The sequence below is a fragment of the Perna viridis genome, chromosome 9 (assembly GCF_037379345.1).
Source record: "Perna viridis isolate PV_CMFRI_1.1 ecotype Kerala chromosome 9, ASM3737934v1, whole genome shotgun sequence".
Taxonomy (NCBI): Eukaryota; Metazoa; Mollusca; class Bivalvia; order Mytilida; family Mytilidae; genus Perna; species Perna viridis.
In genome coordinates, this window is record NC_142453.1 from 21,558,790 (window position 1) to 21,573,172 (window position 14,383).

Consider the following 14,383-nt stretch of genomic DNA (forward strand, 5'->3'; position numbering starts at 1 on the left):
ATGTGGCTTTCGATTTCGTTGCTTGCGATCAGCGCCGCACTTTTAAATGTGGCAGTTGGACAAGCTGCAGGTAAGAACCGATGCAGTCTAAAAGCATTATTCTGTATTTTTGATTTTTCTACATTTTCGCGTTTATTTCTTCTTCCATATGCATTTATGCCTCATATACCATTGCATACAATGTATATGTATACCGCCCACTGCATGGCATTTTAATTGATATACATGTGCATGTATATAGAAAATTCAAAACAAAACACAAAAGTAGTTTGAAAAGCCATTGAAATGTTTTTTCTTCCACCCATTCAGTAAATCATCTGTGTATATAAAAACAGACGAATCGAAACGAAAAAGGAAAAAAGAAACCAGACTTTTAGGGAATTTCGTGAATTTCAGTGTTTATGGTCCAATTTGAAATTAACAAAAAAAAAACGTACATGCAATAAGTATAAGCAAAATGTTCAAGAAAATTAACAATTTTACCAAATACGTGTAATACGTTATATTTTTTTCTGTATATAGTCGCTGTTGTACTACAAAATCATTAAATCCGAAACTTACTATTACTTATTTAACATTAAAATGACAATTAACAATACGGAAATCAAACTCTACTTCCTATACCCGTTGTAAGCATGCGTATAAGAAATTGTTTGCAAAATTACTAATTTCTAAAAACAGAGGCGGTTGTCCTTAAATAAAGTATTTTACATGTACATATAAACATTATCCTACCTGTATCAATCTTTTTATTTTTTAATTTGTGCTGATATAAGCACTAATAATATTAAGAAGATTCTGGAAGTTAGGCCAATTATCGTTAATATAATGCACCAAGACAAAATTAAATAAAAATCAGTCCGCTTTCCTGTAATTTGAAATTTACATTTTTTTGATTTTATGACATTGCTGAATTCTTTTTCGATAAAAGGCATCAAATCTTTCATTACATCTGATTATTGTGTAGGTGATGATTATAATTGTACTTCCGGAAAAGCAGACGTCGTCATGGCGCTGGACGTTGAAACAGATCAAACAACATTTATATTTATGAGAGAATACGCAAAGAAAGTTATTGAAAGAGTTTTTTTAAACCAACAGACCGGTGTCATGATGTCACTGCAGACATTCGGCATAAGCGTAAGCGAACTTGCCGACTTTACCGCCAGTCGGTCGGCCTTGACAACTGCGTTGGATAATTATCGCCAGCTCCGACCGACACAGCAGAGAAATATCAGTCTGATTATAGATCGAATTATAGACAAATTTAATAATTACAATAGACCGGGTGTTCCAAGAATCGCTATAGTCTTTGTTTCTGGTAACACAAAGGGTGATTATAACCAAATGAAACTCAAAGCTCAGGCAGCAGCACTACAGCATAATATAGTACTGATGGCAATAACAAACAACAAAGAATTTACCATTAGAGATTTAGATGCTCTTACAAGCTATGTCCCTGGAAGAATATTTTCGACCAACTATAAAGATACTACAATGCCATCTATTGCCGAAGTCATGCCCGCTGTCTGCAAGTGTAAGTATTTGTTGTGTAGTTAATTATGTTCCCAATTTTCTGAAGAATTGAACATTATGTTGTATCGATACTATGAAGGCTCTTTTTAGGTCCTGGATTTCCCTTACGAGTAGCGCGCGGATGATTCGATTTCCATAGGTGATTTGGACTTAACATCATTTTTCGTTGGTCAAATTATATGATGAAAGAAATTAAACCCAATTAAACACGATGTATGGCAATTCTTGGTTCGTTGAAATGTGAACTTTAATGCGCATCACAGGTCTCTCTTCATGGAGAGAAAGTTATTCAGTTCCTTTAAATTAGACAGGTCAATATATCTGTTTATTAAGTTACAGTACTTCATGCATCCATTAAATATATTGGCAAAACTAACTAATGACAAATATTGACTCACGTTTTCAAAGCAATTCTATGTAAGGACAAAAAATTAAGGAAAAAAATAAAAATACAAGTGTCTAATACTCCTTATCTTTACTGTATGACGTCATCACGGCATGTAAACATGGAAAACAATGACACTTTTCATTTTGGTAACCCCGTTACCATAGTAACTATCAAAGAAATTTCACTGTACTACTGGAAAGGTCATTCCATGTCATTTCCTATTCTGTTTTCATGGAAACCATTAATGAATTTACTTAATAACTTTGTTCTGCATTAATCAAGATCTACATTTCAACATTAAATATAATTCCTTTGGATTTGTAATAGTTGTAATACTGCCGCTACAATTCGTGGTCAAAAAGGGTCTAAAAGTACATATGTACCTTTAAAATCGTCATTTTTGTATTGTAAAAAAGCTATTGTTTTATAATTTCAATTAGCAACTACAAATAATTGTACTTGTAGATAGGAAATTCCTTTACATATTACAAAATGTCAAATTTGCTCTATATTATCAGAGAAAACAGACACTTGTCATTTTTCTATTTTGAGAAAAATGTCCTTAATATGGTTACCATGGCAAAAAAGCAAAAATATGAATTTTTGGATGTTTTCTATACCACAAACTTTTGATCTTCAAATAATATTTCTTTTCTAATATATAAATGGATTTTTTATTGCAAATAGATTTTTTTATATTGAAAATAAAGGTCAAGGTTAAAAGAGAAATGCATGTTTATGAAAACAGAAATTACGATGGTGACCTTATAAATGACATTGAAATGAGAAAATTTGAGTTTAAAATTTTGTCTTTTTATGTTCCTTTGATTAAGAGTATTATTGAAATGTTCTATAGAAAAAAAAATTAAAATCGGCATATTTTTTTTGAAAATTACCATTCTCTCAAAATTTCTCAATTAAAATTTGAAAAAAAAACTTTTTCTTTAATTTTCTTTAATTTTCTTGTGGAAAGACAGTCATATCCACTTTTGATAATGTACACATATCTACGAGTGCATTTCTGTACTGTTATACATATATTAAACAAGATTTGAAATTAAAAAAGTGGCTATTTTGGAATACCATTGTATACAATTTTGAATAGCAGTCTTTATAAAAATCAGACAGGAGGTGACTCATGCATGTCAAAAACCCACCAAACTTTTATTTCATGTTCAGAAACAGCTAAAGACTGCATAACCAGTTTTAGTTTGTCATTTTGGTGTTGTGCTTTTGAAATAAAATTTATATATTGTACATGAAATTAGCACTTTGCAGGAGTTATTGTTCTTGATTTGGTTTGATTTTGGTTGATTTTTGTAGGAGTTTAAGTGCAGTTTCTCAAAAGTACAAATCTAAATACAGAAAAGACCATTGTCACATAGAAATATAACATATGTAGACCAAAAAAAGCACCGTTTGTTCCATGGGTTTTTTCTACACTAAAAATCACCTTACCATATGCAGTGTCTGAATTTTATGTGGACAGGTACTTACTACACTAGTATGTGAAGATAATGATGTGACTACATGTATCTACAAAAACTGGTTGTATAATCATCATGGAGTTGTCACATTTATAATGTCTGCATTAATGATTTCCATGGTAACAAGTCCACTAAAACAGCAAAATTTCCATTTTGGCTGGATACTAAATGTTGGTTTCCAAGGCAACGGGTTTGCAAAAAAAAAGAAAAAATCTGCTGATTTCGATGTTGATAGGTCATAAAATTATAGATTTATTTCAGTTATTTTAAAGATATTTGAAAGTTTACGGATTTCACATGTTTTTATTCGTACAGAGAACGGCTCTTGAAAGGCTAACTTTTTGAAATCCAGAACCACCGAATTATAATATAAAAAATTAAGCAAAAGAAAGCACAAAATATTATGCTTTCTGGGAGGGAAAACTGTTTGGAAAAGATGTTTTGATATAGAAGGAAGTAGAAAATGAAAAAAGAAAACCTGACGAATACTTTTTGTCTGTTGACTGGAAAATACCATTTTTATGCTACCATAAAGAAAAGTCCTGCTTAATTGGTAATTATAACCACAACATGCCAGTTTCAAATTTGTAAAGATTGTAACGGGTCCCGAATCAATGTTCCGTTTAAAAGTGGTATAATGATGATGATTGGGGATTTTTACGGTCTTGACTATCCATACGGAACTCCCACGACCGCCCCTTACGGGGATTCTATTAGTAATGCCAGTTAGTAGTAGAAGGTAGCGGAGCTCAGTCGTCTGGATACCTGACCGAAGAACTCAGTCAGAGTATGTTCTACTAGCGGCTGGGCTGCTGTGTTAACGCTCTGGCCTACTCCCAGATCCCACATGGTCCCGAGAGCGTTTCCTTACTCTGTTTGGTGTACGTCAACGTGTAGAATGGTAAATATGATTAAATTGCCTTTCCTTTCATATCAATTAGTAATCTTTATTTAATGTATGACCATTGTCTTTAGGCATGGGTGTCTATTAATTAAACATTTCACGGGGTTATCCATGCTAGAAATCAGAGTCATATGTAACCATGCCACGTATTAAACTACATGTCCATTTAAAAAAAAAAAACAGAGAGTAGTTGTAGTAAAAAACGTCGCATTGAAGCAAAATCCTGTCAATATACTTCTTCAATGTCGTCCTCTGAAGCTAAAAATATGCCAAACTATCTTCATAATCGATATTAAGCTCAAATTTTCACTAACTTATATCTGGACCAGGTACTGTGTTACGGGAATGTACTCCTTGTATAAATATAAAATTTTCACTAACTTATATCTGGACCGAGTACTGTGTTACGGGAATGTACTCCTTTTGTATAAATATGAATTTGTTTTAGTTATATGTGCTTGAATCATGACACTGACAATGCTCCAATTTCGCAAAGTAACATTTTGTGATTAACTATATGGTATTGTATCTGGATAATGAAAGTAATCTGTCAGATTAGTTGGTTTTAACCTTTACTGTGGTATCACCGCTGCAGTTCCCCCGATACGTCCTTATCCTCGATACAGCTCGGGTAGTCTTAAGCTTGTGATCATCCTCGACCCCTCTGCATTTTTTTCGAGATAGATTCTAAAAGTAAGTAGATTGATATTATTATTTTCTTTTCTATTTTGTAGATATGATAAATGGTCCAGTTCTCTTCAAAAGTAAGTATGACAATTGGTTATATAAGTGTATACATCCGGTCACTGAGAGGAATGTTATAATTGACAAAAAAATATGAAAACACGGGAAAAAGTATTTTTTCTATATGAAAAAATCGATTTTTACAACAAATTGCAAAAGTCAAATTCGAAGCAATGAAAGCTTGCTATATATATGAAGTCTTAAAAAAATACATTTTACAAAAACAAAGAGATTGAAGAAACTACACTTACTGCTGCCTGTCATAAAAAATATTATCTTAAAGAGTTTCGTGTAGATTAGTGCGATATTACTCTGACGTTCAACAGCTGATTTGCAAGACAAGTTGGGGCCGTGGGATCGCGGCCCCATCTTGTCTACATAATCAGTCGTTGGACGTCAGAGCTGTTTCAGACTACTTGTAGGTATGCCTCATTTCACTTTATCCCCTCTTTATTCATTTAGATTGTACCGGAAAAGCTCATGTCGTGGTTGCAATCGATTTGCAGTCTGACGCTCGCTTAAAAAATGCGCTAAACTTTGCAAGTGTTCTCTTCTGGAATGTCAGGCAGATTCGGAGAACCCTAATAATCAACAATGTAAGACGATACCAACGTACCTTTGCACCAGGAGAATACTCAATTAGTGAGTTTAGTCAAGTACTGACTAATTCGTCAAACTACCTTAACAATGGAAATTACAACGCCCGGGATATGGTCGATCGAATCGAACAGGCCTACACACCACCAACAACTATGCACACTGTGCGAGTCGCTGTGTTGATTTCCGATAGGGATTCGGGTACCCAAACTCAGATGAGCCAAGCATCAGAACTACTGAAGAATAGAAATATTTGGTTATTTGTTGTTGGAATTCAGTCGACTTTCAATCAAGGTTTGCCAGTTTTTCTTTCCTTGAGTGGTGATGTTGTACAGAACAGGATAGTTGTCTCTGACCAGACACTAATAGGAAGTGGATTGAACCAAATTATTGATGCAACATGTCATGGTAAGTAAACTTGTGTTTCATACGAAAATAACAATAGATTTTTCATTTTTGTTATAAGCAAGATTTTGTCATTCGTTCTTGTAAAAACGTGTACATGTAAAAAGTTACTTCGCCTCTTTTCTTTTCTATTAGTGTACCGCTGTTGTTACAAAATTCTTAATATGACGATAAACACTATTTTGGTAAAACCTTAAAAATTACAATTATATTGTATTCTTAATAACTGCATGTAATAAACAGAAGTAAAAATTGATTTATATTTTTTTACACAAAAGGAGTAGGATTTTATAATACTAAGAACATTGAACAAGTTTTCTTAATTTTGAAATAACCTTCCATCTACTTCACACTGTATAGTGCACATTACCGTCGTTTTCAGCTATCAGTAAATGTCCTGGAGGACTGGATGTCATGATTGCTATGGACAGCTCTTACAGTATTCAACCCCTTCAGTTCCAACAAGTAAAGCAGTACACTAAAATAATCGCAGATAGTTTCGTGAATAACAGAGTCCATGCAACTCAGTTATCTGTGATTGGTTTCGGTCAGAACGTGTCATTTGTTTCGACATTTGGCGCCAAAACTGTAGAAATATTTGAAAACATCAACATTTATCTACAGAACAGAGAAGATTTCAAAACAAATATCGATCATGCGATGTCAAACATGACTCATTGGCTCATTACTTTCGGAAGGCCAGGAGTTCCGAAAGTCTCAATTACGGTAACTGACGGGAAGTCAACTAGAGGTATGATGAACCTGCAGAAGAGTGCACAAGATGCCGCCATGAAGAATGTGATTACAATGGCGATTGGAATAGGGAAGGATTATGTCATTGAAGAACTGAGAAACATAACCAATGGTATTGAGGCCAATATTATCCAAACAAGTTTCGAAGAGCTTACTGGTGTCGCCGCAAAAACTACCATTGAGCGATTGTGTTTGTGTAAGTCTACATTTTACGTGTATTAAATTGATTTGAGACCACAATTCATTAACTTGTCTTGCTCTTGAAGTTCCAAGTTAACAAAAGATCAATTTTCGTTTTCATTTTGCTTTGAAATTGCTTTGCTAAAAGTAAAGTACAAATGTATGCATCTTTTCCGTGGATAGAAAATTACACCATTACGGATTACGAATTGGCGGATTCTGTCAAATGAACATATTCGGGGGTATCAATTTTTGCGGTTTACTCTCCTCCGCCAAAAAGCGGAAATTAGTACACGGCGAAATGAATACGTTTATAGTTCGTCGTTTATGTTTTAAACCAAAGGTTAGTAGAGGAGAATTCTGAATTTTGATTTCTGTATTCCATTTCAGTTTCTATTGAGGGAAAGAGCACAGACAGAGGTAGGTACCAGCATGTTTATGTAAAACGGAATGTATGTCTAAGGGACATAACTTTAAATCAGTGATATGTTTGTATCATTGTCAATTTCACAAAAGCCTATCAAGCATTCATCTAAAACAGAATGAAATTCAATTCAAGTTTCTTTGTTGCTTACATGAGAATAGTTTCATTGCCATATTTCTAAATCAAACTATCCTATGTGCTAATGTAAAATTTTATCTCCAAACCTTCACATTTAAAATTGCATTTGTCTAAAAAGTAGGTCAATAACTTGAAAAAAGAATACCTTTTTTTCTCAAAACGATCATTGAATCGATCGTTAATAAACAGCACAACCAACCGAAGAAAGACTTTTAAGTTACTACAGCATTTTAAACGTATTTAACAGCTTTGTAAAATGATAAACAAATGTGCCAGCGTCGCATTGTTTGAAACACTATAATCGTCTATTATTTTTGCAGTATGTGATGGAGCGGCACACATTACTTTCGCACTTGATGTCAGCACCAATAATTTCCAAGCAGCAAAACTCTTTGCATCAAATTTAACCCGGCATCTTCAGGTCAAACCAGACATGATAATATCGATTATTATCGGCAGTACTGGATCTGTCATTAACTTTCCCGCCAATACCGACGCGCCAACAATTTTGAGTGCCATTGTAAGTGCCACCAACGCCGATCCCTTTATTTACGATTTTCCGACGACGATTACCAGGATCCAGAACACGTTCAGTGCTCGACCTACCATGCCCAGGATTGCACTAATGATAACAGACGGACAGTCTTCAAACAAGCAGATGACGAAAGAAATGGCAAGACAAGCCGCTGCAAAGGATATTCAGGTTTGTCTCTATCCAACTCTAAATATTATACGATAAGTAAAATAAAAGCTTTCAAATATTCTTTTTAAATATCTCGATGTAAATAACAGCTGCAAACAATATATGATTTAATGATAAGTCACAATTGTGCTCGCCTAAAATAACTGACTCTTGGAAAGCAACGACAAACCGAAAACAATCATAAATTGGCAAGCACCATTTTCGCCATGTGGTCGATGTTCGTTTCCTTGTTTACACATACCTAATGTAAATGTATTTCTCATTTTCTACGAGGTTTCAATCTCTTTGCATGCATACTGGGTTAGTACCGTCTAACATTTATACGTGTACACGTATAATGCTGTTTTATTCTTCTTTACTAGATCATTTCAGTTGGGATTATTAAAAATGGCCGACCAGACTTAGTAAACATGCAGGAAATACAAGACTTAGCAAACGGCGTTATACAAAACAGATTTGTCATTTCTGCGGAGGGTTTACCGAGCAGCGGTGTCAATCAAGTCACTGAATCTGTGTGTTTAGGTATATACAATGTAATAATATTTATAAATATGTTTACATGTAAAGGTACAATCTCCCTTTGAATTATATTGACCCCTGAATGGTCTTTTTAAATTGATCTGAGACCACATTTTTTTTCACTTGTCTTACTATTGAAGTTCCCAGTTAACAAAAGATCAATGTTCTTCTTTAAGAATAATTTGCGTTTTCATTTTGTATGTGAATTCTCATCTTCACCCTGAAATCATGAACACATCTTGGTAGTTTATTACATTGCATGGATAGACACAAATCTTAAACCAATTTCATAGAAACAAAATTGTATAATTGCATGTACACACAAACTTATAAATTTTGAACAAAAATTGCCCTTTCACATACTTATGTTAACAGACAGACAGACAATTTAAACTTTTATTATCTAGCTGATTTTCAATGTCAACTTATTTCTGAAATACCGTAATGCTGTAGGGTTAGATGAGGTAATGCATGAATAACAGGGTGCAATGTCTTTCTCATTAGTAAAATATACAGATACATGTAAATCAAGATGTAATTCCATCATATTTTTTTAGTTTTCGTGGTAATGACGGATACCCTTATAAATCCGCGCTTTAGTTTATATTGGGATATGGCAGTGATACATTCCAAAAAACGCACCAAAGCAAAATATAGTTATATATTAACGTCTGTTTATTTTTAAGTATTTTTACAGTTAAATTTTCATAAGACGATCCTTTCTGAATTACAGTTCTTTCGTAAACTTCACACGGATATTCATGCGTATATTTGTTTCAGGTATAAGTGAATGGGCTGGAACAGAACTAATGGGTAAGTTGATTTTATTGATACACGTACATGTACATCGTACAAGTACATTTCTACATGTATGTCCTTTGTTGTAAATCCCCATTTTATTCATTACAACTAATTTATACAAAATATTTAGAGTATATTCAATGTAATATTGAATGCTGAAAATGAAATAGGACATTCATATATAAATTCACTGAAAACTTAAAGGAAACTCTTTAAGAATAAAAAAAAACAAAAACAAAAAACGTTAATGTTTGGTCCGTTGTTCAATTTTGTAAGTAATACTCTGTTTGTAGAACTTCAAACTTAACCTGTAAATCACTGAAAATTGGTGCCAATCTCATTTTAATTTTACGACACGGAAAATGTTTCTTTTTTTATTATAGGATACAACGGTCCAGCAGAAGTCTCTTTAATATTCGATTCCTGTGATAGCAATATGTACACTTACTATCGAGCATTCACAGAAAATACACTTAAGTACTTAAACGTCACCAACAACGCCGTCAAATTTGACGCCGCATCCTTCTGCTCCATGCTTGAACCTATTACGTCATACCAAGATATGTATTACATCCATGACAGTATGAAACAGGAAAACGTTTTGGCGGGGAAAACGTGGACGGCTAAAGAGGTCATTGGAGATTATATTACATATTTTGCAAACATCAAATCGCCATATAAATTTGGAATAATACTGGTCAACGACGCCTCGTTTGAAGCTGACCTTGACGTGATGGCTCGAGTTGCTTTCCAGCAGGGAATCACATTGCTCGCTCTTGGAATTTCAAGTGACAAAACTTCGGTTCTCGATTCAAAATTAAGTCTTATTAATAGCGACAAGAAGACAATAGTCACTATAAATGGATTGAACACAACATTCCTCAACCAAAATATTGGTAATATGGGTAAGTAATATTTAGAGTCTGGCATACGTCGAAAAATTGTGATTATAAAAAAACCAAAAAAAAATGGGTTCCTTTATTCGTTATGAACATGTAAAACGAGAATAGGTATGTTGAATATGGAAAAGAGACAACAATCCCATCAGGATGAAAATGTTAGCCCAAAGGCACCCACACATTCGACCTAATTTTTACGACATTGCAGAACAGGGGATTTCTTTTTTCCATGAAATGTAAGACATGAATGCGATTTTTTGAATAGTTGTATGTTCTTTGCAGCCAATGAAAACATTAAACTCCTATTACCAAAACATATACAGTTAAGATTTAAGACGGGTAGACAGTAGCTCTTACTATGGCTATAGTAATAGGCTTTATTAGCTTAGCATGATTTAATGTATTACACTTTATAACTACTCTGTATACTTATATTCTATTTCAAGCAACTCCCGGGCAACGCCATATCGCCTTTGGTCTGGTTGGACTTTATTCAGGAGAGTCGCCTAGCAGCCAGTACGTTCTTTACCGAGACCTGTTAACAAGGCTCCAAAACAAGACGCAATCGTACAGTGGCAACATGAAGCAGATTATGACCAATCAAATAGCGAACTCGGTTTATACCACAAATGGATTAGCTATCCACGATGCGATCAGGAATGTTCGCCAACAGTTCCGTAATCAAGGCGGATCATCCAAGTATTTATTTATAGTTACAAACAGACCGGCTCAGTATCCGGAACTTGTAGCACAACAACGCAAACTTGCGCAGAAGGAAGGCATTAATATTACAGTCATTGGTAAGAAACGTTGATTTGGGTTTCACTGATGTATCTCACTTCTATATTTAGAGGTGTTAGACCTAGGGTAAGGGACATAACTTTTGAAATCAGTGATATGTTTGTGTCATATCCAATTTCATTAAAGCCTTTCAAGCTTTCCTTTGAAACAGATTGAAATCAGTTTCTTTGATGCTTACATGAGATTGATGTAAAATGCTGCAAACAAACGTTCCACTGATTTTTAAGTGTTGTGTCCCTTACCCTAGGACTACTTCCTTAATGTGCAACTATATACTTTAGCATTTAACGAAGTTAGATAGGTTTTGTGCTTTCATCGTCTTTCCGAATTTATTCAGAATAGCGTGATGCTACATATTCATTATATATTGAATACCAGTATTTCTTCTTTTAAAACAGGGGTCCTTTTCACAATAAATCGTAAGTGTAAGTTATGACGTCATAGTAAATCAAAGTATTGTGACGTCATAACTTACTACTAATTTTACTCTTACGATTTTTTTTGTGAAAAGGGCCACAGGATCCCCTTAATATCTCTTATACTCGGCGTCACATAAATAACATACTGTTAAAATTTGAATAAAAATATTTTCTACGACTTTATTGGCACCTACCGTCGTTTAAATTGTCTTAAATGACTTGCTCATTCGTTTAGCCAAACGGCTTCTCCCTAAACATTGAATCGTTAAATTCCGGTCAGATTTTAATTCTCGGTGCCAATATTTACATTGTAAAAAGTCGGCCATGTTTACAGTGATCGGGTTGCTAGGAGATGTTGTTTACGTTTAAATGGTTTTTCCAAAAATCGAAGAACCCAGAATGCATTTCGGCGTTATTTCGGATATCTCGGATTTATTTTACGCGAACAATGTACAATACCGAGAAGTTGATCAAGCAGACGATTGTCACCGGAGTTCGACGGGAACTTACGAACTTCGTTTGTAAACAAATCGTCCCGTAGAAACCGACATGGCGGATATTAGTATGGGATTTTCCCGTAAGGATTTGTTACGCATGATTTAAGCTTATAAGCGACTCGTTGGTACTAACACGTTATGCATATATGCGAACTATCTTCATATTAAATAAAAGAGATACAACTCTAGCGGTAAGTCCCGGCGGTTTAAAAAGTAGAGCTTCAATTCGAAAATGTGTTGTATGTGATGTCGAGTATAGAGTGTCCATTATGCAGACTAATGTTTGTATTGTTTTTTCTGTGTGTTTTGGGTGGATGGGGTTGGGATTATGATTGCAATTTTAGTACATGCTTGTTAATTCTGTTTTAGTTAATACAGGAATCATTGAATTATAATGTTTGAATTTGGAATTTGGTTTAATTTGCAGGATCGAGACCCGATGTTACATTAGATCAGCTTGCGGACATAGCAGGAGATATTTATAATGTATGGTTCTATCAAGACCGAAGTCAGCTGATACAAGCGTCTACGAGATTTATTGACTTAGCAAATAATAATGGTAAGCACATGTGAAAGGCTGCACTACAACTGAACTGGACCAAATGCTACATGATGCAAGACAAATGTAATAACCAATACTGGGTAACCATTGATAAAATCGGGGAAATTCATGTGTTTACCATTTGAAATCGAAGCCGTGAGTCCCGAGAACTGATACTGTAAAAACTGAACAAGTAACTTTGCCGTATATCTTTTTGGCGATGGGCAAAGAATTGTGAAAAATATTTTCCACGAAGTAGACTTTTAGAAGTAGATATTTTTTTTAAATCACACAAATTAACATCCACATTGATAGAATCCACACAAAAGCTCATTACAGTATTACGTGGACTTAACATGGTTTGAGAAACGGTTCTAATGCGTGCTTGAGCAATAATTGAGGAATTAAGTACACGTATATAGAATACTCCCGTAATTAAATTGTTTAGGGGAGTATTCTACATACTAAGTCATAGTTGTTTTCGTGAAATGAGGACGCAAAGCTTTTCACTTTTTCTTATTTTACACATGTATATGAAATGGTTTATTTGGCATTTAGTTTTATTTTATATCTTTTTCCTTTTAAAGTATAAACTGAAGGATTTCATTAAAATATGTTGTAAATATTTAAGGAGGTAGACCTAGGGTAAGGAACACACATCTTACAAATCACTGGAACGTTTGTATTCAGTATTTGACATCAATCTCATGTAAGCATGTAACTTGGACTGATTTCATTCTGTTTCAAATGAAAGCTTGATGGCTTTGAAATTGAATATGATACAAACATATCAGTGATATCAAGAGTTATGTCCCTTATTCTAGGTCTACCTCCTTATGTAGGTTAAATAACGGGAAACAATATCTTACTGACGATTTAAGTTATAAATGATGTATTTTTAGATGTATATAAATTTGGACCAAATCCAAAGTTAGCTTTTGCCATTGCTGGTAATGGAATGGATGCCACAACGTTCACTCAAATTCGCATAGTCCTAAAGACCGCCGTGGACTTGTATAACCAACTAGGAAAATTGAAGAACATGTCAGTAAGTGTATCAGGTGGATTGATTGGTTTTGATGGTTTTTACCCTGTCGATTTCCTGAAAAGCGTTGAAAAAATAAATGTTACAAATGACTATAAATTGATAGAAAATGAACCGTTGGCACACTCTCTTATGACCCAATACTTGACTCTTAAGGGGAACTATATGCCAGGTAGACCGCAGTATGCTGTAGTGTTCTATCAAGGTCCCGTTAGCCAATTAGCATTGAGAATAGCAAACATGATGAGGGCAGATGGAATAACAGTTATACCGTATCATGTCAATGGTGTTGTCAATGGAGGGGACTTCAAATCAACGGTAGAATACCAAGACGCACTCAACCTAGCTGGTGGAATTGCTAGTAATGTTGGTTGGCTGCCAAGAACTTCCATCGATAATGGTAACGTGGAACCCGTTCGCATCAGCAACGAATTGAAAATTGGTACAATGGAAATAGGTATGTTTGTTGTTCTTGAAACTTATTCATTTATGTTTTGATCTTCCCAAAAGGAGGTTGGTAAACTAAACCGCGAAATTAATAAAAGTATCCTGAACCATTTAAAATGTACTCGGAATTGAAGTAAAACACATTTATTTATTTT

At 34.3% G+C, this 14,383-nt stretch overlaps 1 protein-coding gene across 1 annotated transcript in view; it reads left to right on the forward strand.

Annotated features, from left to right (window-relative positions):
• Positions 1–14,383, forward strand: part of LOC148607308 (uncharacterized) — a 25,922-nt gene continuing 11,539 nt past the window's right edge. Inside the window, exons 1-13 of the mRNA XM_088543517.1 lie at positions 1–70; positions 968–1,537; positions 5,050–5,079; positions 5,522–6,064; positions 6,444–7,010; positions 7,385–7,414; positions 7,877–8,259; positions 8,622–8,781; positions 9,559–9,591; positions 9,963–10,484; positions 10,925–11,278; positions 12,623–12,754; positions 13,639–14,238. Coding sequence (XP_088399643.1) covers positions 1–70; positions 968–1,537; positions 5,050–5,079; positions 5,522–6,064; positions 6,444–7,010; positions 7,385–7,414; positions 7,877–8,259; positions 8,622–8,781; positions 9,559–9,591; positions 9,963–10,484; positions 10,925–11,278; positions 12,623–12,754; positions 13,639–14,238 — 3,994 coding nt within the window. The remainder of the gene's footprint in view (positions 71–967; positions 1,538–5,049; positions 5,080–5,521; positions 6,065–6,443; positions 7,011–7,384; positions 7,415–7,876; positions 8,260–8,621; positions 8,782–9,558; positions 9,592–9,962; positions 10,485–10,924; positions 11,279–12,622; positions 12,755–13,638; positions 14,239–14,383) is intronic.